Below are 26,539 nucleotides of genomic sequence, written 5' to 3' on the forward strand. Positions count from 1 at the left end.
TAATATATGATCATATTTTTATTTGTTAAACATTTTGAAAACCATGTTTTATTTTTTTTTCCACTTCAAATCTATACACTACTTTGTGTTGAATCATAAAAAAAAAAAATCCCAAAAATATACATTGAAGTCTGTGGCTGTAACATGACAAAAATGAAAATGTTTAAAGGGTATAAAGAGTTTTGCAAGGTGATGTATGTTAATGTGAATGTATATCGTTGTAGAATCATACGTACTTTAATATGTATGGTATGGTATTGACAGAATAACAACAGCTGTGTGAATAAAAGCTCACTAAGTAAAATTTCCTAAATAAACTAAACAAGACACTAAAGAAGAAAAGAGGCTTGGACTGCAAGGCTATCAGTGCTGCACTCTGAGTGTTGTCAGCACAGGATGCGTCCTCATTAAGGGATGTGTTACAGGGAAGCAGTAGTGAGCCAATGGAGTTTTCTCCCATGTCTCAGAGTTACTAGTAGGTTACATAGTTCTTTGCTGATTTATTTCTGGTTCTACTCAGTCTTTATATGGCCCATGTGGGGATGATTTGATGCATTTTTATGTTATAAAAAGAGAAGATAAAAAGTAAAAGAGCAGCTTTCCAAATTCTTGGCTGGCCCTCACATTGTTCTGTAGTTCCCTTTGATGCATGGCTGGTGCGACCGGCCAAAGAGGGGTTGAGGGAGACAGAGACAGACGAAGGAAGAGCTAGAAGGAGAGGATGAGTGGGGGCGGTGGATGGGAGGGGACGGCGGCTGTCTTCAGTTACCAGAGCTCTCCCTTGGGGAAAGGATGTGCTGAATCAGGGCTTTGTCGCAGCCTGGCGAGGGCACAACGGCGCTCTGTTAGATAGTCAATGGACAGTGCATCTTGCTCTTTTCCCCCCTCTTGCCCCTTCAAACTTCCCCAAACCAGTACCCTCCCTGTACGTTAACCTGCCGCTCACCTGTATACATGGAAAACAAAGCCCAGATGGTTTGAAGTCTTTTGTGTTAGTACCGCCGACACGCTCCACCTGCTTCAGTATCTAGTGCATATCATTAGCTAACAGCCTCACCTGCTTGTAGCCCACACCCCATTAGCTATTCAACGTTAATAAAGAGCAAAGAAAAAGGTTAAAGTCCACAATTGCGCCTCGCTGGTGCTGAGCAGATGAGGAGGAGGGCTCGATTATTCTGTTAATAGTTCCAAAAGTGTGTTTGTGCAGGCTATGCACATTACAACAGGAAGCAATTGTACATGCACATGTGTCTGTACCCCATTAGTTAACCATAAAATAGTGCTTTTATTCTTGTTCTGTTTACAACTCAGACAGATTTGAGGCATGGTCTGGAAAAGGTGCGCGCTATGACTCCCATTGCATTGATGTCTGCACACTGAAACGTTTACAGTATCTAGCCGTGTATTTGCCTGTCTCAGCAGCTCCTGGTGTCCTGCTATCAGTCTGAACTAAATGGAGCCTGACCGAATCCTTTCATGTCACAGTGTCAGAGCCAGCCCGATGGTCTCTCGCTCACTTCCATAAACCCACACCACCAACTATACTGCCATTATACAGCAATGCCAACACAAGGCAGCACATACAAAACGGGAGGTTGTTTCATGAGTCTCGGAAATGACGGTTATGACAGATAATTGAGAGACACAACATCTTTAAAAAAAAAAAGGAAAGAACTTATTATCCTTATTCACTCATCTCACAGGCAGTCATTTCTGTGGTTGAGGGAGAGGCAGAGCAAGTCAGAGAACGAATATGTCACTTCTTGGCATCTGTGATGACTGACTGCTGTGCCACTGGAGCACTAATAACAATAAAGAGGGCAGTAAGCCACACTCTATTTTTACTTCTCTGCCTCCTCTCCACAGCCAAGAAGCAGACTACATGCACAGACACAAACACAGACACAGATGCAGACACACAAACACACACACATACATGCACTGGGGAGAGGCTCTAATTAGCGGCAGAAAGGAATACAATGAGTGAGTTATTAAGACACAGGGGCGGATCGCGGCCAACCTTTGCCCCCTGTCGGAGCACAGGTCACATGATAAGGGAAGGATATCCGCCAGACGACGGCGCCAAGCAGCCTGTGCCCATTGAGGAGATGAAATAAGTTAAATCTCTGCAGCCATTTGGGGCAGGGCATGGTGCACTGATTGTTTTTTCATTGAGAGAGAAAAAAAAAATCTAAAATCTATGAGCAGAAGCCCCGCCTTAACCAACATTTTATCACCTGTTTCACATGTACTTCAAAGGCTTTTCAAGTTATGGCTGCTAAAATAGTTGATAAGAGAAAATAAGATAATAACTGGAAATCACAAGGGATGTCCCCATCAGCCTTTTCTAACCTCGATATCAATTTGAGTCATTGTAGAAAATACATTTGTTGGATACCAAGTTACACTTCAATACTTAAGTGGTTCCCAAAGTTGGGAGTCACAAGTCAACAAGTGTGGGTTCTTGAGATCTTCTGCAGAAATTAAACTAAAAAACAAAAACAATAAAGTTAAAGCAGTTATTGCTACTGATGTTAAAAAGATGTAAAAGCATTCCTTGCAAATAGATAAAAGCAGTACATTGACTGTTAATGTGGTTTGTGTTGTCATTGTACCCGTTTGACATAAGTTAGTCAAGGTCACAAGTTCCTCCACTGTTATTTTGGGTTCAAAAGGCGAGAAGCTTAGGAACCACTGAAAGACTTCATTAAACTGAATGTCATTTTAGTTGGTCTTTTGATAAATTGTCTCAAAATATATTTAAGTCAGGTGTTAGTTAATCGTGTGTGGAGAAAAATTACAGAACATTTTGCGCTTTGGTTTGAACATCGTAAAGTTTAAAGACCAATGTTCAGCTGCTCTCTGCGCATTCACCCTAAGCAGCTGTTTGGGGAGCATCATCTGATGCAATCTCTTTCACTGTGAATGTCATTGTCAAGGGTGAAAAACACTAAGATTGTTAGTGAAAATCCAGATTTATTAGGTTAACCAAATATGCACAGCCTGTAATACAGTTTTGCAAGACATGGACACAGAATCGGCTTTGATTTTAAAAAGCTGTTTGTGCAAAGCATAACTGCATGACTTGTAAGGAGTAGCAGATAAAATCACGGACAGTAGACCAACAATCAGGAGTTAAGCTTAGTCAGGGACTCTGATATCAATCATTAAAACAATGCTTCGATTGGAACTCCAAGCAGACACATGTGGTCAGTGTTAGACATCCCTAGAAATCCCAGTTTATTATTACATTGCATCCCAATTTCTGGCTTTCAGACAGTAGCCTATTGATGTCAAATCTTGATTTTCCTCAGACTGTGCACACATAAACTGTTCTAATGTCTCTGAACTATTTAGCTCTCCTGACAGCATGGCTCCATCACCATTCAGATCTTTCCATTTCCTCCCTCCTCAACAACTAAGGACCCTTGTAGAGTTTTCGGTTTATATCTCCAGAGGTTCATAGCTTTGTTCGGGTTCACAAGCGAAATTTAATGATAAAACACATTTGTTTGGAGTATGTGAGAACAAGACAAAAAAAGAAAAAGCATTCGTCCAGCAAAAAAGTATTTTTAACCCCCATTTAATGCCCATGAGACACTTAGGAACACTTGCCTTTATGATTTAAAAAAAATAAAAAATTTATGATTCTCTGGTTTGGCAGACAAATACCTTATGAAATGCTAAATAACAATAACTAATATTTTCCAAATGTAACATAAAGTTGTGAAACTGGCCTAGCTGCGTTTTCACATTCTTTATAAGTATTGTAGTCTCCTGAATCACACACTCACAGGCTTTGAGGTACCCCCCCTTCGCTCTCCTCATGTCTGTTTTAGATTTACATATTTGTTTCTGCCACATTGGTGGCTAGTTAGGGAAAGTTGCTTGGTTATCTCTCTAACTTTGACCCAGATGAAAATGTCATGCCTTTTTTTGGCAGCAATCAGGGACTCTCAGAAGCAGCCATCTCATACCCCAGACTTTCTATATATATACAGCCGGAGTGTGGAGAGGTTGTGGTTGTGTGTGTGTGTGTGTGTGTGTGTGTGTGTGTGTGTGTGTGTGTGTGTGTGTGTGTGTGTGTTGCATTGCACTGTGGTGCTAGGAGTATATATGTGCATCTAACTAAAAAGAGAGACGAGCAGGGCGCTGCCAAAATAGGCATCATGATCCCTCTCATTTAGGGACTGCTAATTGGCAGTTAATTAGCAGAATTGACTCTGTTGTCAGATCCCAAGTGCAAGCCCCCCTACTAACGCCCTCAGCCCAATAAGTTCATTTGATCTGGCTGCCTCCTTGATGCCATAATAATAATCCCATTTTATCAGTTTTGGATGAAGAAACTCGTTTGGAAACACATATTCTCATTATTGGCACCGCCGGTACATAGCACACTCCCCGTTGTAGCGGGATTCATTTTGATTTTCTCTCTGTTCGGAGGTTGTCACAGATCCAAATAGATGCTTGCAACAGAATCCAGACACATGCTCACAGGGTAAGCCATGGGAGCATTAAACAGCTGATGCTAATGTGTGCCACCGTGTTTATGTCTGCTCCAAGTGTACAGCATGTGCTGCGCGTGAGTGCGGGACCCTGTTGAAAATTTCCAGTGTAATTAACAGGGCCCATTCCCACTTTATCGGGCACCGGGGGAACATTGGGTCATAGCGTGGCTTGGACACCCACCGAGGCTGCGGAGCAAGCCTGGTGCCCACCTCTGTGTGAGTGCATGATTATGAAAAACAGGTGGTGGATTTAATAACACTGGCAATGTTGGGCAATCATGCACAAAGAAAGGAAAGAAAAAATGAATGCCTTTTTACTTATTTTCCCATTACATAGACTCTCCAAGGCTGTGGAATTCTCCCAGCTAAGACGGCATGCAAGCAGAACGAAGCCAGACGAGGCAAGACAGAGAGGCGAAGCGCTAAAAGAGGCATTACAGAGAAAGCATGAGAGAGAGAGAGATGGAGAGAGATGGGAGGAGGGAGATCTTTGTACTTCTTTGCTCCTTTGGCTCTTTTATTCCTCAATGGCTTGGTTTTATTGGTGGGTCGTTTAATAACAAGGGCTCCACGTTTGAAATGAAGTCAGGCTGCTTTTTGCGTGGGCAGTCCTCCTTTTTTTAAATTAAATTTTTTTATTTCAGAATGGTAATTTCTGAACCGGGGTGAGAACCAGAGAAAGATTGAGAGAATACACTAGAGAGAGCAAAGAGAGCAAAAGGGTGAGAGTGTGGGAGAGGGAGGATTCAAAGAGAATACAAGGAACGAAAGTAGGTTAATTTATTTCATTTGTAAGACGAGAAAAAAAACTTAAAAAGGAAAAAAAAAGTTAGTGGTTGTGAGAAGTCAAGTGTTGGGATTCTATTTTCATGAACAAGCAGCTTAATGCACACGGGCAGCCAGAGTAAGCCTGCTAGAATCTCCGTTTGCCTCAGGCCATCTGTGAGCAGAATAGCAATTTTATTACTTTGTCATTAAACCAATTTCACAGCAGTATTGTTTGTTAATGAGCAGCCGCAAACGAGCAAAGATGTCACATACTGGAATAGCAGCCAGATTTGTGACCCCGGCACTCCTCTATCTCATTCCCTCAACCTGTGCCTCATTCTTATTCTACCTCCTTAACATCCTTACTATCATCCTTGCTATGTCCTCACACTCGCTACTGTAGAGGTCCTTGGCTCATAAAGGGGGAAAATGGCAGAAAGATAAAATGCAAAGTCTATACTGTGGAATCCCTGTTTATGAGCTTCCATTTGCCTTTAGAGCTCATTGTTATAGATGGTTTTTAGGGTGTGCAGTTGGAAAGCCTCTTAGAGTTTCGCATTGTTAATTAGCTCTAAGACTTTCCATGAGTCCCAAAAAAGACAAAGCATACAAATATTAGGAACATTTTGTTATCCTTCATAGTTGTGTACATTTGATTAGGGCTTCTTTGGTGTACTTGATTGGTGAAATCATTTGAGATTTAAGATCTTATGAAAGCTTTGTGGATGTGTGTGTGTGTGTGTGTGTGTGTGTGTGTGTGTGTGTGTGTGTGTAGATAATTTTCTGCTGGATGCAAAACTACCACCTTTATCAAAGACCTGGAGTACATTTCTTTACTTTTGTGTTTTGTAGTTGTTAGAAAAAAGACAATAACTTAAAATCTTAATTAACAATCTTTAAAGAACATCTGGAAACTGTATTGGTCAGAAAAGCCTCATCGATGCATCTCCATTTATGATTTTGATTAAGAGCAGAGTTGACGTCACACTGTGTGAATGAGAGAGATTTCCATATGGCTGTTTGTGATCCAATTGAATCTTTTTCTTGACCCGAGCAACTTTGCTGTACTGCTTTAAGCCTTCCTGTTATCTGCAAGTCGACTCTGGGTCAGTTTGCTCCTTTGCCAGTTTGGTAAAATATCCCCAAGGTGAGAATGAAATGAATTCCTGTGGCCGGTAGCTCCTCCTCAAACCCAATAAAGTTGGGTAATGACCAAAATTGCAAAAGTAATTAATGACAAAGGAACTAAATGCTCAGTGCTGAAGTGTAGCTCTCTGTCATACCAGCCTTTATGAACTTTGACTCCTCCTCTGTCAATAACAGATTCTACACAGAAGGGTGTTGTTAGTGCAACTTGTTAGGACTCATGTATGTTGTTTTCACTGAGCAGAAAAAAATCATCGGTCATGTCAAATCAGTGAATCTCTACTTTTAAGCAATGATCAGGGCACTTTGTAAAGGTCTGCTTTCACAAAGAAACTCTTGCATTTTAGCTGCTGTAAATGTGTCTTTATGACTCGTCACTATGTTTTACTCTTGAGGTGAGCCTGCAGGTTCCTAGTCATTTTGTGCTTTATGACCAATAGAGGACCTGCGATAGAGAATGAGAGAAAGAGAGAATTATACTGGGGCCCCAGTGGATCAGACAACCTGACAGGGTAGATTTGGAATAATTAGTTTTATCTGCCGAGAGAGATAGCCGGAGGATCTGTGTGTTATCCACAGGCTGATGCTGCTGTGCCCCTGCAGTGATGTGAATGGGATGCCAGGATGCTGTGTATGTATTTAGGAAGAGGGTGGGGTTGGAGAAACTAAGAGGGATAAAGGTGACCAGGTATAACAGAATGGCCTTAGGGGTCTATGTGTATGTTTATCTCTGTTGGAACAGAGAAGGACAGGAGCTCCTTCTTTTGGCTGAGCTTTTTAAACTCTGTGAACCTTGATGAGGTATTTTCTCTTTGTCCAGGCATGCTCGTTTCTTCACTCCTCTGTTTTTCTTTACCTCCTCCTTGAGCATGCCACCTTCTCTCTTTCACACTAGTTGATTCAGCAACGCCATGTTTTATCTTTGCTTTGTTTATGTGCTGTCACATTTCAAAGAACCTCCAGCGACCTTGCTCCTGCTCCTTTCAGTGAAAGTGAGTGTTTTGGGATATAAAATTGGAGAGAGTTGTAATCACATCCTTAACAACACCACAGTGTATCATTATTACCTGGTGTGTGTGTGTGTGTGTGTGTGTGTGTGTGTGTGTGTAAACACATTATATATATATATATATATATATATATATATATATATATATATATGTGTGTGTGTGTGTGTAGGCCAATAAGTCGGTTCAAACTGCTCTATCTCAGTTCAGGTGTGGTAGGAAGTTAACCTAATTAGTAAATAGAGTTCACTTTTCCGTAATTGAACCAAAATGCAACTTCTTGCCCTACATGTGAAATGCTATAAGTGGCAGTGAACTAAGACTGCTTATCATCCTGAACATACCATGCACACAGTGCAAAAATGTGGTGGCAGCATCATGCTGGTGGGATTCTTTTTTTTTCAGCAGGGACAGGGAAACTGGTCAGAGCTGATGTAAAGATGGATGGAAGTAAATGAAGGGTAATCATGGGAGAAAAATCTGTTAGAGGCTTGCAAAGAATGAAGACCGATTGAAAATCCAGTTAAGAATGTTTGATATTTGAATGTTGAAGACTTGATACTTGTTGTTCACGGAAGCTATCCATCCAGTCTGACAGAGCATGAGCCAGGTTTGTAAAAAATAACGGGCAACACAATCTAGAGTGGTTTTTCACACAGTGTTTTTTCACAACACATGTATGCCCCTCAATGTGCAAACCTGGTAGAGAAATATCTATTAAAACTTTCACCTGTAAACAGTTGTAATGTTACAACACTGTCAACAGAATGGGGTCCCAATTTCTGCACATCTCTCCAATCACTGAGCTTGCTGCCGTGTTTTTTGCATATAAACGGAAACACATGCATGTTTTTAGTGCATGTTTGTGGTGAGTTATGAGCAGTCGCTGTAGGAATTAGCCAAAACTGGAACTTGCATAACAAAATGTTGAGAGTGGGGGAATAATAAGGCGATTAAATTACCTTATTCTTTCTCTCTTCCCAGACTGGAGGAATATATTTATTTCTCTCATAATCAGTGATGATGTTTCAATTGAGAATCTCTGTAAGCATGTGGTGCTGGGAATGCCTTTTCCCCTAGTGCGCTTAGAGGTTCTCAGCCTTTAGCTCTTGCTCCCAAAAGAGAGACTATAATGCTCCCCTCAGTATACCCATGGGTAGAATAAAAAGGAGATTTAAGAAAAAAGTTGTCAAAAACAATATGAAATGCTGATTTCTATTTCTTTCACTATTTTTTCAGCTTTAAGTCTTCTGTATTTTGAGGTTGTTATGAGAGAATCACACCTGACAGTTCAGAGACTCAAATTCAAGGGCCATACACCACAGTGGAGGCTGAACTGACTGTGCCTTTGTTGTATTTGTTTAAGGCTGTCACATGTGAAGCGGGCCGGTCAAAGCTGCACACAGCCTGTGGTAGAGCTGATCTGAGAGGCAGAGGGCTTGCTTCGGGCCACCAGGCACATCACAGTCCCTGTGGTCTGCTCCACAGTGTCATTGCCGCTTCTGCCAGCAGTCCTCTTCACAAACAACAGCTATTTATATCACTGGCCTGCTGCTTGGCTTTTTAGCCCTAAACTCTAAGCTTCTGATCGTCCCACCACTTCTGTGTGTGTATGTGTGTGTGTGTGTGGGTGTTCCTGTCTTGGCATCACAGTGAGAACCATTTTCCCGATTTCACCATCAAATTGAGGACCGTTTGTACCAAAGTGAGGACATTGTGCTGGTCCTCACGACCTATTTTGCTAACGGTTAGGTTTAGGACTAAGGTGTGAATTGAGTTTAGGTTAAGGTTAGGGTTAGGCATGCACTGGTAATAGTTAGGTTTAGGGTTATTGTCAGGGTTAGGGTATAGAAAGGGTTGAAAATGACTGAAAATCAATGGAAGTCAATGGGAGTCAACAGATGGTCCTCACTACATATAGCAAAACAAGAGTGGGTGTGTGTGTGTGTGTGTGTGTGTGTGTGTGTGTGTGTGTGTGTGTGTGTGTGTGTGTGTGTGCTGAAGCGTATGTATGTCAAACCAGTTATGTGCAACTGAAACTCTGATTAATTATTCAATATGGGAAGTCAGAGGCAAGCTGCCCGCATTTAACTGATGACTCTCGTGGTCACAAATAGGTGAATTCAGATGCCTTGGCATAACTTTGAAATGTGCTTGATAGAAATCCCTTGCATGCTGGGAAGACAGGAAAACTGAATGGAGATTCCCTTTACAAACAGGTCCAAATTCACACGTGTATGCATGTTTAATATTTAATTTCCCTTTGGGATTAATAAAGTATTTTTGAATTGAATTGAATTGAATGTGCGTTTATGCATTGCAGAAGGACAGAATGCGAATGCAAACTTCTAATCAGGTATGGGGTTAAAAAGGGGCACAATTTACTTGAAACTTAATCAGTTCTGTAACATTTGCTAATTCATTTTAAATTCAGGAAAATAAACAGTTATTTATCTAAATATGTATGTATTCTGCACAGGGGTATAAGTATTGCTCTTGATAGGACTTTTCTTCTCTCTAAACTGAAACCACAAAGGAGGAAGAGAGAGATGTTTGATGTGTACCAAAAGAAATAGATTGGCCTTATTTCCTGCCTCGCTGCTGAAATGCAGGCACTTGTGTTGCCTAGACGATGCAGCCAATTGACACTCAATTTTGTTTGAAATATCACGCCTCTATCATGTCATTATCAGCCTCCCCTGGTAATCCACAAAGCCACCCTGTTTGATATCTGACAATAAGAGGGAGTCACAGAGTCACTGAATCTCTCACTCGATTACCAGGCACAGGGAGGAAAAAGAGGTTGAGAATAAAAGGGAGCATAAGATGACAGAGCAAGAGACAAAGAGATGGGTGAAGGAAATAAGAGATGAAAAGAAATGTAAAAAAAATGGAGACACTTAAAAAAGCCACACGTTTGTAAGATAGCACCAGAAAAGTGGCTGAAAATGGAGATTACAACTGCCCTCCCCACAGTGGCGTACAAAGGCGGCAATGTTGGGGAAAATGTGGGCAAGTGGGGTGGCACACTTCACAACTGAGAAAGTGAGGTGTTCTTGTAAGAACACCTCACTTATCTGAAAAACTCTGATGGATAGGCTGGTGTAATATAGTTTCTCTACTCCAGTCTGTGTGTGTGAGAGAGAGCCAGTTTGTGAGTAAGCTTTTTCTGGAGCAGCATGAAGGCAGGAAGCACTCATCCACTATTGAGGCCAGAAAAAGTCTTATGAGGAGTGAACCTTACTTCCCAGCGCTGACGACCTCTGTCATACTTCATGTGCTGGAACCTTTGACAGGGGCTAATATTGACATAGCCATTCTCAGAAAAAAAACTACCTACCTGTTTGTACCACATATCCAAGCCGGATATAACATACTGTGCATTTATACACATTATTATAGTGTCGTATTAACAGAGTGGGTGTCAGTTTATAAGTAAATACTCTCCAAACAAGTAAGATGTAGTTCAACTCTTCTTTTAACTTTTTTTAGCTCTTCATATCTACAGTGCACTATAAAAGTGTCCACAGCAATTGATCTTTTTCCATTTTGTCATATTTAAAACCACAATCTGGAAAGTGTGGGGTGCGTTTGCCTTCAGCCCCTTTTCTTTGATACCTACTAAATGAATTGATGTAATCAATTACCCTCAGAAGTCACCTAATTGTTAAATGGATCCCACCTCCGTGTAATTTAATTTCAGTATGAACACAACTGTTCAGTGAAAGCCTTGGAACTTTGTTGGAGAACATTAGTGAACAACAAGCATCATGAAGACCAAGGTCAAAAACTGGAAAGCTTATGGCCCAACTGCAAACTTAACAAGACATGTCTGAAAGTCTCAGCAAGGAGAGCAATAATCATGGAAGCAGCCAAGAGAGGCGCGATAACTCTGGAGGAGTTGCAGAGATCCACAATTGAGGTGGAAAATCTGTTGACAGTATAACTATTAGTTGTGCGCTTTACAAATCTGTGCTTCATGGAGGTGTGATGAGAAGAGAGCCATTGTTAAAAGAAAGCTATGAAAAGTCCCTTTTACTGTTTGGCACACTCCACGTACTGTTTGGCACACTCCACGTAGAGGACATGCCAAATATGAGGTGATATGGTTAGATGACACCAAAACAAAATTTTCTGACCTATATGCAATGTATGTGTTGTAAAAACCTGACCCTGTAGATTATGCTGTACAATTGTTTTCTTCATCAGGGTTAGAAAAGCTAGTTATACAGTAGCTGATGGGAAGATGGGTGGAGCTAAATAGAGGCTGTATAAGACTTGAGACTGGGATGGAGCTTCTCTTATCATTAGAACAATGGCCTGAAGACACAGTCATAGTGAAATAAAATGGTTTATATCAAACCATATACATGTATGAAAATGGCCTACTCTAAACCTAGATCTAAATCCAATTAGGAATCTGTGGCAAGAATTGGAAATTGTTATTCATAGGTGCAGTCTATCCAATCTGAATCATCTTGAGCTTTTTTACAAGGAAAAATAGGCAAACATTTATTTTCTAGATGTTCAGGGCTGGTAGAGACATTCCCCTAACGACTTTTTAGAGTTTTATTTATAAAGCAAAAAAATAAATGAAAATCCCTCATGAAAAAAAATGAAAACACTACAGCATTTTCATTCCACTTCCCAATTGAACCCTACTTAGTGCCGCCTTTTTTGTGCCACCCAAAATAAATACACTGTGTTTGTGATAGGAAAAAATACTAGTTCGAGGCACAGTATTAGTGTGCAGAAATACTACAGGGCAGAGGTTCCACCCTGTGAAGAAAAAGAGGTTAATATGAGAAAATACTGAGGGTCTGACTGAAAGAAAGAGAAAAAAAGATGTGAGGCTATACTCCTTCTTTACATCAGAAAAACTGGTAGGGCTAGGCCAGGTTAGCCACGCTCGGTTGCTACAATAAGCCCTCTTTCATGCAGGTGTGTTGACGCCTGGGGCAGACTTGGCCTTAGTCCATTCTATTCACCTTAGCTGATTTAAACAATAACTATCATATCTCTTAAAGGAAAAAGAAGGGTAAAGCGTCAAGCAGGAGATGCCTGAGAGCTGTGTCGAGGCCAAGAAAAAACCCCGCTGACATTGTCAGAGCTTGTTGGTGCTATGGTGAGGAAAAAGAAATGTTTTTTTTTCCTTTTTTTTACCTCCTCTCCATCATAACCCCCACATTTTTTTCCCTCCTCTGCTTTCTCACCCTCCACGTCTGAGCTGGATTCAGAGTTTTTGTGCCGTAGGACAGAGTATGGTGAGGAGACAGAGGAACAAAGTGCTGCTGTGTGGAGCAGCAGCTGCTGCTTGCTGGATCAAAGGGGCAACAAGCGTGGTCTTCCTGGCCCGACACTTCTCTGGAGGTGTTTGACGGACAGTCAGCAGCTGGGGCCGCGCAGCCCGCCCTGTAGGGGTCAGGCCGCTGGACTGCAGAGCCCAGAGCTGACATGCCCTCTCTGGACATGGGGAAGAGGGGAGACAGTGCTAGATGGGAAGGGTAAACAGCAGTAGAGATGTCTATGTTTATCCCTTTTTGTTGTCTTTCTCTCTGCTGTAAAATATAGAGACAGTTTGGGGATTTCTCTTTAACTTATTCATTGGTGCTAGTAAAAGCCTTATTTTAGGTCTAAACCATCAGTAGCCAAGCATTGGACTTCACACTGCAGCGCTACACCTCTGTGATGCAGAAGATCAGAGCAAGACATGGAGACGGAGCACAAGCGTGCCGCAGTGCTATTGATTTATTTTAATTAGCTCCTTGTTAAATCTTGTCAGTTTCCAACACAAATATATAATTCTTTGTCTGAATTTCCACTGGAGTCTTAATGACTCGCACTCCCCGGGTTTCTTAGAGAAATGACTTGTGCAGCTCGACTGACAGAGCAATGCAAATGTTAGTCATATAGGGCTGAGGGTGGAGTTGGGGGGGAGGGATGCTGCAAATGGGCGATGAATGGAGTAATAAAAAGGGAAAGAAAAACAGGTCAGTGAAAGTCCATGGAACAGAGGTGAAACAGTCCCCCTTTCAGAGGCAGACAAAAGATTGTGTGTGGGGTTGCGTGGGGGCGCTGTGGATAGGAGAAAGAGGGAAAGATAGACGGAGGTAAAACTATGTAAACACAGTGGTTGCCCCAAAGTTGGGCCCTCTCTGACGTTCCCAAAAAAAAAAAAAAAACGTGCTCCTGCCCCACTCTGCTTCACATCTGCACTAAATCAAACATGGGGGTGAGGTAATGTTCACCCGACATACATCCCCCGTCTCCTGCTTTAGCTCAAAGCAGGAAGAAAAAAAAGGGGGATATGATGAGTTTGAAGAAACTTCCTTGTTCTACTCCAGCAGTTCTCAAACTTCCACCTCTGTAAAGCCCGATTGTTTTCAAGTGCCATCATACTGACAGATACAAAGGTCCAGTTAAGTTGGATTTCAAATTGGGGAAATGAAAGGTGTCTCTTTGACCCCAATCTCAAAATACAACATGACTGCCATGCTGATTAAATTTAGGTTTGTCTGCTCTATTGATTGTATTGCATCTCATTGAATGAAGGGTGTCCAAACTGTGGCCCTTGGAAAAATTCTGGGGCCTCGCTATTCAAAAATTTTACATATATGGCCTGCCAGTGTGGGCAGTTGATCCAGATTTTAACTGCCAAATTAAGATCTCCTTAAAGAAGAAAATGTTAGGTACAACATAAAAGTATTAATATTTTATTATTTATATTTGCTTTGCTTGACTTGTAGTTTCATAGTAAATACGACCACAAACAACCTGAAACTTTTACTCGAAAGCAAAGCCATATCCTGCTGTTGTTGCTAAGATCAAACCAAAGATTTTTCTAGGCCAGAAGTTAGAAAACAAATTACCCTCCCAAAATTTTGAAAATTCACTTTTCTTTTCTTTAGTTTTCTACAAAAAAACAAAATACTGTGTTTGTTTTTTTCAACTAAGGTATGATTATGTCATTATTGAGCAGATAAAAAAAAAAAATCAAAATAAAAGTATTATTTATTAAGTTACTGGTCTCCAAGTACTTTAAACTTAAAATTACAGCTTGGCAAAATCCTTTAAACCACATTAAATCTTTCAAACAATACAGTTTCTGGCTTACGTAGCTTCAGTTCATTCTGGAAATGTTTGAAATGTTTCCCATTGCCTTCTCGTTGAGGCACAATGAAGCAAAGATAAATGCGGTTGATAAATTCATATTTTAATGTTGGTGTTCAACATCCCAGTTAATTCACTCCTCTTTAGCACGCAATCAATAGATTCAATTGATACTGACATTTGTTCTGAAGGCAGCCCAAGTGTCACTAGCAGTACTTGTACCACAGTTTGACAACCATGGATCTGTTCCACACTGGAGAAGTAAAGCCTACAAAAAGTGTCCTTTTGATAGTTTATGATAAATGTGGAGATACTGCTGGTTCTGCCTGGTGGCAGGCTTACTGTATATATAAACTGTTATGGAGATCTTGTTGGACCATGCAAGCTGATTAAATCGCTGGTGTTGACACTACAATAGATCAGTGTCAGAGATTCAGTAGCCCCAGACCGCCCCAGTGTCTGACCAGACCATAATGAGTGTTTGCTTATACTAAACACACCCTCCTCATGGGGTTAATTTGCATGTGCTTCCTGGTCAAAAGACATTGAATGATTGACTGTTTTTATAAAAGAGGAAATCAAACTGAATCCTTCCTTCGTCTGATTCCAGTGAGCTGTAACTCATTTGAAGGCAGTTTGGGTTCTTTATTTTGGGCTGAAGCAGAAGTATGGAAGCAATGAGCTTTAATAGGAACCAGAGGACAGTCGTGTTTGCAAGCAGTGATCATGGATTGAGCTCAGCACATTCTTGTACAGATTGTGTTGCATGTAATCTTCTTACAAGAGAGACAGACAGGGGTCTTGGAGACTGACTGACGAATGGAAACTTCTACACTCTTCCCTGGTTTTTGAGTTTAGAAAAATGGGCATGGTCTGGTCAGCCATACAGGCAATAAACTGTCAACATCCCTCTGTTGAAATGTCCAAGCCGCAATCTTTTTGAACCTCTGACGCATTCAGCATTTCTCTGTTTCATCTAGCGCTAGCTGTGGCTCGCTTTCTTTCTTTCATCGCAAACTCGTCAAACGAGTGACCCTGTTCTTGATTGGCAGGGTTTCGTCTCCCTCCCTCACGCACTCGATCTCTTGGCTCTGCTCCAGGCTAGGGTGGTTTGGCATGACAATTTTACAGCGCAGGAATGCTGACAACACTACAGAGTTACCAGGTGTGGCTGCAAGTCAGTTAAGCAGAAACAAGGCCTCTCTGACTGACTTAGATGAGGAAATAAGAAAGAAAAGGGCAAGCCTCAAGTCAGACAGACAGGTTTGCACTGATTACATCTTGAAGTTTCAAGTAACCTTCATAGAATTTTTTTGCATGAAAAGAAAATCTAAATCATCAACTTTTTCACATTTTGTCAAGTGAACAAACTTCAGTGTATTTTTTAGGTTTGTATGTGATAAACCAGCACAAAGTTATGCTTACTTGTGAAATGTGAGAAAAATTATTGATAAACTGAAAAGTGTGGCATGAATTTGTATTCAGCTCATTTTATTCTGATAGCCCTCAATGAAATCTAGGGCAACCAACTGTCATTGGAAGTCACCTAATTAGCAAACGGAAATCTAGCAATAAACATCACCATGAACCATGATAAAACATGGTGGTGGCGGCATAATGCTGTGGGGAGCTTCACTGTCTGAAATGATCAAATAGAGGTCAGGTAATTTATCTTATGAAGGGAATAACTATTGTTGTTATTTACGGTGGCAGTTGGTTAAAGAAACTTGACATACAGTGTCTTGCAAAAGTATTCACACCACTTGATCTTAAAACAACGCACAGTAGCTATTATAAAGAACAAGAAAAGTGATATATGGTTTTCATTCTTTATTTCTATTCATCCTCATTCACTCGGATCTAAAGGCCTTCAGAAGTCACCTCGTCACCTGCTGACAACCTTAACACCCTATTCCCATGGTACAGCACGGTGGTGGCAGCATTATGTTGTGAGGATGCTCTTCTCTAGCAGAAAAAAGGAAGCTGGTTAGAGCTGATCTGAAAATAGACGGAGCTAAATAGAGAAAGAAAACCTGTTAGAGGATAAAAATGACTTCCTTCTGGGGTGGCGGTTTACCATTCAGCAGGACAGTCACCTTAAACATACAGCCAGAAATGCACTGTGTTATGATCAGCGCATATTTATGTTAGAATACCCCAGTCAAAATCCAGACCTAAATCCAATCAAGATTCTGAGCCTGACCTGAAAACTGATGCTAGCAGATGTTCTTCATCCAGTCTGACTGAACTTGAGCTATTTTGCAGAATAAGATAAAATAGGTAAAATGTTTCAGTCTCTAGATGAAGAAACCTGGTAGCTGTAATTGTAGTGAAAGGTGGTTTTACAAAGTATTGACTCAAAGGGGGCGAGTACAAATGCAATCCAGACATAAGATTTTTATTTGAAAATTGTGAACATATTTGAAAACTATGTATCATCTCTCTTCCACGTAATGAATGTCTGTTATTTTGTGTTGGTCTGTCCGATAAAATCCTCAAACTGAAGTTTGTGGTTGTAACATAACGAAATGTAAGAAAGGTCAAAGGGTATGAATACTTTTGCAAGGCATTGTAAAACTAGGAAGTCTTTAATTCTCCCATGTCAAAATACACACTACCATACAATGCTAGACAAGGTAGTTAGCAGATAAAAAGCTTTCTGTGAAGCCCCCAACCTCCTTGTGTGAGAACAGATATTATTAACCAAGCATGCAGTGTTGATCCAGCCTTGTGGAGACCCTGTGTCAAGTGGACTCCCGCTGCCCTGGCTCCATCATTCATATCTGTCTGTTATTTTCCTCTGCGATCCACAAAGACACAACAGTCAGGGCTCAAGCAAACTTACCACTTCATATAATGGAGGAACTGGGTCCTCAGTCATCAAGTGGAGATGTGTGTATGTGTTTGTGCGCTTGCATGTTTTACACCGTTTAAGGGGCATGTCAGCTGGAAGCGCTACTGTGAGCCAGTTGGCAATATACTGTGAAGAATGTGCTGGCATGTACAATATACACACTGACTTAAACATGCACACACATATTAACGTACATGCTCCTCCGGGTTTTTGATGTGCGACGTGAAAATGTGTTCAAGGCTTATTGGCTGGACGACATTAACTCCTTACATTAAACAGCAGTGGAGCTGCTGCTGGCCCCTCCTGCGGTGCTGTACACATTCTGAGCTGTATCCCAATGAATGACCTCCTTATGACCCCCTAACCTCAGCTTTAATTATTTGTTTGAAGACAGCATGGAGTTCCCTTGCTGAGAGGTGCTCTGTGTACCGTGTGTGTACATGTGTGTGTTGCTGCTCCTGTGCACAAACACTGAGCAGAGGCAGGCCATAATAAGCTTGACCACCAGATGTAGATAATAAAACACGAGCTTTAGGCTGGAGGTTTGAAGCCGGTGATTCCCCCTGTGAATCGCCTGTGTTCTGGTTAGCCTTCGGACAGGCTGGTAGTGGTTGCGGTCATGTCTGCGGTGGCATTGTGTCGATTTCCAGCTCATACGTATGTTTTAGTGAGCAGTTTAGGAATGCTCAGTCCCTGTGGTCAACCTCTCTGAGTCTCCTGGGGCTCCGGGCCCATCCATCTGAGTGTCCATCCAACCTGACTGGCCTTCATCTCTGGAGGATTCTGTGTTGTTATAAGCACACTCCATTAGCAGCTCACGGGTTGAGGGGAAACATTGTTATCAAGCCTGAGTCTGATAATCTCAATTGGCTTTACTCAGACTGATAAAAGGTGCTTTAAGGCCACAAAGAAGGGGGGGCATGGTCACCCCACCCCACCTCATTACTCCCTTTGGTGCACCTCATCGCCTGCTGGTTACTGTGGCAACCCTAAAGCTAAGTCTTTGTGGCATGATATGGTATTAGTTAAGGCTCGGAATATTGACCAAAATGAGACCCATGTGAGAAGCGGGCTTTGTAGGAAATATTTGGATATCTGTTTGTCTTCATAGCAGTGACGTGTTTTCATATTAAAAATGACCGTTTCAATGAGAGCAAACATTCAAACCTTCTTCCTGTGCAGTTTTGGTTCAACATTTCCTGTAAGAAGTTGGATAAACACAACATGAACAACACTTTCTTTCCCTCAGAATATTTAAAGAAAATTGAAAATAGCACTTTGATCCTACAGCGCGCACTCTCCAGAGAATTTTCTCCACAGTCGCTGGAAATACGGTCAAATTCAGCACCAGCGTAGACAATTTCTAATATTACGTGTTTATGGTTATGACCCAGAGTGGGTATGAATGCACATGGTTGTGATTTTGAGCCCCTTGGTGAACATAGAAAGGGAGAAGGCAGGGCATATATTCTGGTAGGCAGCATGGTTTGTGCCACAAGAGGGAGGGTGATGTTAATAATTATTGTTTACGCTGGTTTTTAAGCTGGAACTCTTTCTCTCTTAGTTTCACTTTATTTAAAAGGGGCAATGTGCATTATTTAACATGGGTGCTTCAGTCCTTAATGAATATGTGCCAGATATAGCTATACATAATAGCTAAATTAGCTATGTCTATCTAATAGCTATATATATAGCTATTAGATAGATATCTATCTGCAGCTATCGTCAGGTTGATGGTATAAAAGGTTAAAACATTAAATCGTTTTTTTTTTTAGATGACAAACGACTAAAGGCTAAAAGAGTTAAAAAAGAGAAAATAAAAAAAACATGGTCAATATGTAACAGTCACTTATCTATATGAATGATCGCAGATATAACTATTTATCAGGAGGGGTGTAATGTTACTTAGAATCTGCTGTTCTAGCTGACAGCCCAAAGGCACAGTTTCCCTGTGATCTTCCATTTCATTCCCATGTACTTAAATCACGGAAAATTATTAACATAAGTTGTCATAAAAATGTTCATATCTCATGTATAATTTAATTTAGTTGAATATTGTTAACACAATACTTTTCATCACACTATTCTGTTTTATTTTGGTTCTGATCCCCTTTCTGAGCCAGTAGACACAACCAAAATCTACTAGAGCCATAAAAATACCTGTCTTTACAGGACTATAAGTAAGATAAAAAAGTTATTTTAATTGTTAGTTGCAGAACTAAATCTTTAATGTCCGCTTGGCGGGTACAAACTGACAGTTTCTCGTGGTGGACATTACCATCTTGTTTTAAAAAAAGGCGGGTACAGACGACCAAAACTACAAAGGTGGCTAAGGGGGGAAATGACCAGCAGCCAGTCCTCCTTGGCCTACAGCACTCATCTATATATATCTGACAAGTAACATGGAGTTGACACACTTAGAAAAAAGGCATATTAATATGAAATATTGATATTCCAATTTGGGCCTATATTGATCCGATGTTAATATTGCCATTATGGTCATTAACTGATATATCAGTTAACAGCAATATTAACATTGGATCAATATATATATATATACATATATATATATACAGGGGTTGGACAATGAAACTGAAACACCTGGTTTTAGACCACAATAATTTATTAGTATGGTGTAGGGCCTCCTTTTGCGGCCAATACAGCGTCAATTAGTCTTGGGAATGACATATACACGTCCTGCACAGTGGTCAGAGGGATTTTAAGCCATTCTTCTTGCAGGATAGTGGCCAGGTCACTACGTGATACTGGTGGAGGAAAACGTTTCCTGACTCGCTCCTCCAAAACACCCCAAAGTGGCTCAATAATATTTAGATCTGGTGACTGTGCAGGCCATGGGAGATGTTCAACTTCACTTTCATGTTCATCAAACCAATCTTTCACCAGTCTTGCTGTGTGTATTGGTGCATTGTCATCCTGATACATGGCACCATCTTCAGGATACAATGTTTGAACCATTGGATGCACATGGTCCTCAAGAATGGTTCGATAGTCCTTGGCAGTGATGCGCCCATCTAGCACAAGTATTGGGCCGAGGGAATGCCATGATATGGGAGCCCAAACCATCACTGATCCACACCCATGCTTCCCTCTGGGCATGCAACAGTCTGGGTGGTACGCTTCTTTGGGGCTTCTCCACACCGTAACTCTCCCGGATGTGGGGAAAACTGTAAAGGTGGACTCATCAGAGAACAATACATGTTTCACATTGTCCACAGCCCAAGATGTGCGCTCCTTGCACCATTGAAATCGACGTTTGGCATTGGCATGAGTGACCAAAGGTTAGGCTATAGCAGCCCGGCCGTGTATATTGACCCTGTGGAGCTCCCAACGGACAATTCTGGTGGAAACAGGAGAGTTGAGGTGCACATTTAATTCTGATGTGTTTTGGGCAGCCGTGGTTTAATTGAACCTTCACACTCTGCTCTTACTGGTGCAATGTGCAATCAATGAAGACTGGCTACCAGGCTGGTCCACTTTAGCCATGAAACGTCCCACACTAAAATGACAGGTGTTTCAGTTTCATTGTCCAACCCCTGTATATAGAAATCACCAATGATTTAAATCCCCACTAATGCATTGCAATCAAATTATTCACTTCCTTCGTGTTTTTTTCTTATCCTCATATGGATGTGTTTCATCTTCTCTCAGGGGCCCACAGCACCCCTGCGTACCTGCACTCTAGAAACCCCCTGGCAAATGAGTACCGTGTCTCTATTTTCCCAACCGTGCATTTTGTACATTTAACCATGTCACTTTGAGCTGGGCAGATTATAGTCGTTTAAGTTCATTGGAGAAGGTAAGGGCAGGTATCAGGGCTTCATGGGGGATCAGGAGCCCAAATTGGTTCCAGCTCTCCCTTCCTTCTAATGACCAGTACTTTAGCCATATTGATGGTGCCGTGGGCCTGTATGTTAAAGGAGGGACGGGAAGCTTTTTTCCCCTCTCTTCCCTGCATGTTTTTTTGAACCAGCATGCTGGACAGACCCAATGTGATCTGAAACTGTTGTTTAATGTCAAACACATGGTGTTACCTGTAGTGCTACTGCCAAGTTCTTTAGGTTTTTGAAAGCGTGTGAGAGAAAAACGGAATGGGAAAGGGGTCAAAATTACAGGGAAAGGTTGAGAGCTGGCTTGGCTATTGTGGCCATGCACCCTGCGCTTGACACACCCCAAGGCACCCTATTCGAAGTTAAAAAGGTTGCCCCTGGCTGGCACTCACCTCCAGATGACCTCTGGCTCCACGCTGGTAAAGTCACAGGAGCAAGGCCAGCCGGGAAGGCTTTGTGGAGCTGCACTTATTTGCTGCTGTGGCGGTGATAAAACTTCAGACAGCCTAATTGATGGGCTCACTGACATAACAATACCTCGTGAAAGCACGAAGTGGCCCATGCCTGGTCCTCATTTCTAGACAGCTGGAAGGGGAGCAGAACCCCCTACAATGCTGCCAGAGAGGGGGTCCCAAGCAAGGGAAACTGCTGCGTGGGGGTAAAATGGTGGGATGCAATGAAAGGAACCATTTGAGCCCTGTATTTTGCTCACAAAGAAACTCTTGCATTGCAAAATGACATTTAGAGAAACCAGCATAGTAAATTCAGTATACTTACATGTATAAAATTGGTGTTTGCTTCATAGAGCTAACTAACAAAGAACAGGGAGAAAGGGATGTGCCCAAGCCTCTGTGCCCAAGCTGCACTTAATACTTGAGGAATGTCTCCCTTGTGCCCATAGCAACCAAACGTAATCAAAAGCTTTATTAAAAGAGCGGGGAATAGATCATATGGAACATTAAAAGTATCCCTCACTGGGTTCCCAAGTCAGCACACAATTGCCCTTTTGTTTGTTTCTGTTTTGTTGTGTGCACCTCTCTCGAGGACTTTGTGGCTAATGTTGCCATTAAGTCATGCAAAACTGTTTGTCTTTGTGGAGGCCTGTGATGAATCTCCTTGAGTGTGAAAGAGGGGTTGATTTAACATTTATTTCTACTCTTTGTTTTTTTCTCTCTCTCTTTCTGCCAGGTTTATTAACGCCAGAAGAAGAATAGTACAACCCATGATTGACCAGTCAAATCGAGCAGGTAAAAAAAATTGAAATAGAAAGCAGAACGATCCAGCCAATCTGCACGAGAGTGTTCCTAACCCTTGTTTTTCCCTACAAGAACACATCCTTTTCAAGTCCTTCACTTGCAAAAACATCCCACCTTGAGGCCAGATTTTCCAACATTGCACCTCTTCACCTATTAACTCTAAACAAAATCCTTCCTGGTTATTTCTCTTTCTCTTTTACCCCTTTTTTCAGTGTTATGCTCTAAAATGTTGCTAGCCATTTGCTGATCTACTCTAATTGGACATTTCCCAGTCTTAGTGGATAGAGGGCTCTATTAGCATTCTCTGTGAATTACTAATTGGACACAAGAGGAGTGCAGGAGATGCTAGCACCAGTTTATGAGTTATCTCCTTTTTTAGTCTGTTTTGATTTGATTTAGGTTTGTTTTTTTTTTGCCTGAGGTTAAGTAGGTTTACATACTTTCACTTTCTGCACTAGATTTAAATTCCACTTCCTCTAAAATCTCCCTTCTGAATTATGATCTGAAGTAGGTATTCCACAGATCAAAAAAATCCTCTCAACCGTGAGAGTCAGATTTTAGTAGGAGGATAGAGAGTTTGATTTAAAATGTATACATTTATGTAACTTCTTTGACGATACATTATTACATTTCTTTGAATCTGTTTGTCATTAGCTCTATACAACGGAGGAAATTACAATATTTTGCATAACTGCTGTAAAGAGGAGATACTGAATATTAAATAAACCAATTCTCAAGCTTAACTGACTGAAATTGCCAGACAAGGGTGAAGTAACTTCTCTTAAAATATTGTTATTTAGGGTGGGGTCTGGTAAGAGAAACATGAGTTACAGTACGTTGCATAAGTATTCAAACGGCTTGAGCCTTGGCACATTTTGTCTCAACTGTAACTTATATAATTAATAGACCATCACAAAGTGGATGTAATTTTGAAGTGGAAGGAAAGTTATTTATGATTTTCGGAATTTTACACAAAGAACTGAAAAGTGTGGTGTACATATGAATTTAGAAACCACCTGCAGAATTCAGAAATCATTGGGTTATTTGCACATCAAGCAAAGTGGACGTAGCCTTATGCTGTGGTGATGCTTTTCTTCAGCAGGGCCACCGAAGCTGGTCAGAGCATAAACAAAAAACGAACAAGCAAAACAAACAGCTAGATCTACCATTGTTAAAACTGCCCAGTCAAAGGCTAAAACAAAAAAACAAAAAAGAAAACTGAAGATCACAGATGCTCTCCATCCAACCTGAGCTATTTTGCAAAGAACATTTAGTAAAAAAAAAAAAAAATCTGTCTGTAGATTGAGACACTCTTCAAAGGAGGTGGAGCTTTAATCGACACCAATGAAAAAAATGTCTTGAGGAGGGCGAGGATTTGAATACAAATGTGTGCTAGACTTTTCTGACTTGTATTGATAAAACATTTTGAAAATAAACTATAATTTTCCTTCAACTGCATAACTGTGCTACTTTGTGTTGGTCTATCACCTAAAATTTCCAGTAAAACACATGGAGGTTTGATGCTTTAATGAGACAAAATAGGAAAACGTTGAAGGTGTCTGAATATTTTCGCAAGAGACTAATGAGATGCAGCAGTTTAGCAAAGCCAGTCATTAGCAAAACCAGACACATCTGAGCTAACTTATTACTACTGAGGCTTGATCACTGTGGTACCACATAAATCATTCATATTAGGGGATAATTATGCATCTTATAAGTCAAACATGTTTCATGGAGTTGCATCTTTTGTTCTATAGAAAAGAAGCACATGCTATAAACGTGGTTTCTTTTCATCCTGTCAAACTGCATGTCCCCTTCTCTTGCTTTGATAACAATGTATCTTGTGTAAGCATGGTTTAGAATGACACCGGCAGCATGCACGCACAAGTGTGTGTGCGCTTGCATGCATAAGGATCCACTGTATGCGTGATTGCATGCCACGCGTCAGTCAATACGGTCCACAAACATGAGCACAATGTCTTACAGTATGTTTGGGCTGGAGCTGAGACAATTGCTGATTGTCTGGTGTGTTCTCTTTTCTTCTCCCCCCCCCCACTCCCTTTTTCATGTCCACGTTTTGACTACAATCAGGTTTTCTTCTTGATCCTTCAGTGAGCCAAGGAGCAGCATACAGTCCAGAGGGCCAGCCAATGGGCAGCTTCGTACTGGATGGTCAGCAACACATGGGGATCCGACCAGCTGGTAAATGCATCGTTATTTTTCTTATCTCTCTTTCCAAAACCCTTGCTTTACCATTTATTAGTTGCGATGAACTGCGTTGCACTGAGATCTAATCGACTCATTTTAGGACAGATCCACAAAACTAACCACATAAACCACAATGACACAGTGCATTATCCTTACAAGTCCACTCACTATTTGCCAGCATAAGGAAAAATCCTCTGATGTAACCATAACTAAATCTAAGATACAATGCAACAGTGCCTTAAAAAAGTATCATCATCAAAAAGATACATGTTTTCCACATTGTTACATTGAAACTATAACATTTTATGTACTTCATTCAGGTTTTATTGTTATTAGCACATTTTATGTAGACGGAATGTGATACATGGTTTTTGAATTTTTATTTTACAAATATAATGTGAAATGTGTGCAATGTTTTTGTAGTCGCCCCCTTTACTCTGATACCATTAAATAAAAACCATTGTCACCTAGGCCTTCAGAAGTCACCTAATTTGTAAATAGAACACTGTACATCCCCATTAACACACTAACACTAGTGAAACACGGTGGTGGCAGCATCATGCTGTGGTAATGAACAAGCTGCACGATGAAGACCAAGGAACACACTGGGCAGACCAGGGATAGAGTTGTGAAGAGGTTTAAAGCAGAATTTAAAGCAGGAGAAATTAAAAGCTTTTAGAGACATTCACCAAAAGACTTGTAGTTTTAACTGCAATGAAGACACCTTAATACAAATGTACAATGCACATTTCAGATAATTATTTGTAAAGAAAATGTGAAAACCATGTAACCTTTTCCATTTAGTTCCCTAAAAAGTGCATTCAAGTTTGTAGTAGTAATGTGAAAAAATCTGGAAATAATACTTTTACAAGGCACTGTAACCACTCTTGCACTCTCCTTCCTCTGCTTCATCATTTCCATCTTAAGCTAATCAACTTCATCCTCTCTACCAATGGGTCTTCTTCAATCTTTCTGTGATTCAAACTCCTGCTGATTCTTTTTTCTGGCATTTATCCCTTCTCTCTAGGGCCTATGAGTGGAATGGGGATGAATATGGGCATGGATGGGCAATGGCACTACATGTAACCTCCATCTTGTAACGCAAAGAAAAAGGGGGAAGTAAGTACTAGGATTTATTTGTAACATGTTTTACTGTTGTGTCCAGGGGATAAATCAGGGTCAGGGTTTCCTCCTAGAATTTCTTTTTAGATGACCAGCACGGTGTCTTTTTACAGCAAGTTTACATCCCCAGCAACAGTTCTTGGCTTAATGTTTTAGCAACATGCTTTAAGTGTCAAAGTGGGAGGGCCGAGGATAAATTGGCAACTTGTGAAATAAGTGGGAGCTATCCTGGAATGGTGAGGACCCCGACTTGTAGACGCCAGACAACAGGGGACAACAGGAAAAAGAAAGGGGGAAGAAACAACCTGGAATGGCACGCACAAATTTATTTATCACAACAGCGCCATCGCTCTCCCCATCCCGGACAGCCGATGCAAATGTTGGACATTTAGGGAAAAAATAACATCTCCTGGGGAAGGGGCTGACGGGGGGAAATTAAGCAGGCTCCAGTGAAGCGATAAAGAAAGAGAAGTGAAACTGTCCTCCGAGTGACATAAATCTGTCTGGGGAAGGATTGATGTCCAAATTATCTTATATGCAAAGACGGGAACACCGCAGTACATTACGGTCCCTGAGCTAGATATACGGGCTGTGGGTGACATGGTCGATCCTTCAATGGGGATTTGTTTTGAGATGCGTATTTGTAGGAACGAGCATCTGAGGGGGGGTGATGTGCGTTTATTATTTTTTACTGGAGGGAGACAATTTTATC

General features: G+C 41.1%; 1 protein-coding gene across 1 annotated transcript in view; it reads left to right on the forward strand.

Moving 5' to 3' along the window:
• meis2a (Meis homeobox 2a) overlaps positions 1 to 26,539 on the forward strand; it is a 99,853-nt gene that overhangs the window by 68,760 nt on the left and 4,554 nt on the right. The window contains exons 10-12 of the mRNA XM_047345266.1: positions 22,430 to 22,488; positions 24,610 to 24,699; positions 25,733 to 25,824. Of these exons, the coding sequence (XP_047201222.1) occupies positions 22,430 to 22,488; positions 24,610 to 24,699; positions 25,733 to 25,791 (208 nt within the window). The 3' untranslated portion in view covers positions 25,792 to 25,824. The remainder of the gene's footprint in view (positions 1 to 22,429; positions 22,489 to 24,609; positions 24,700 to 25,732; positions 25,825 to 26,539) is intronic.

This window comes from Girardinichthys multiradiatus, chromosome 19 (genome assembly GCF_021462225.1).
Source record: "Girardinichthys multiradiatus isolate DD_20200921_A chromosome 19, DD_fGirMul_XY1, whole genome shotgun sequence".
NCBI lineage: Eukaryota > Metazoa > Chordata > Actinopteri > Cyprinodontiformes > Goodeidae > Girardinichthys > Girardinichthys multiradiatus.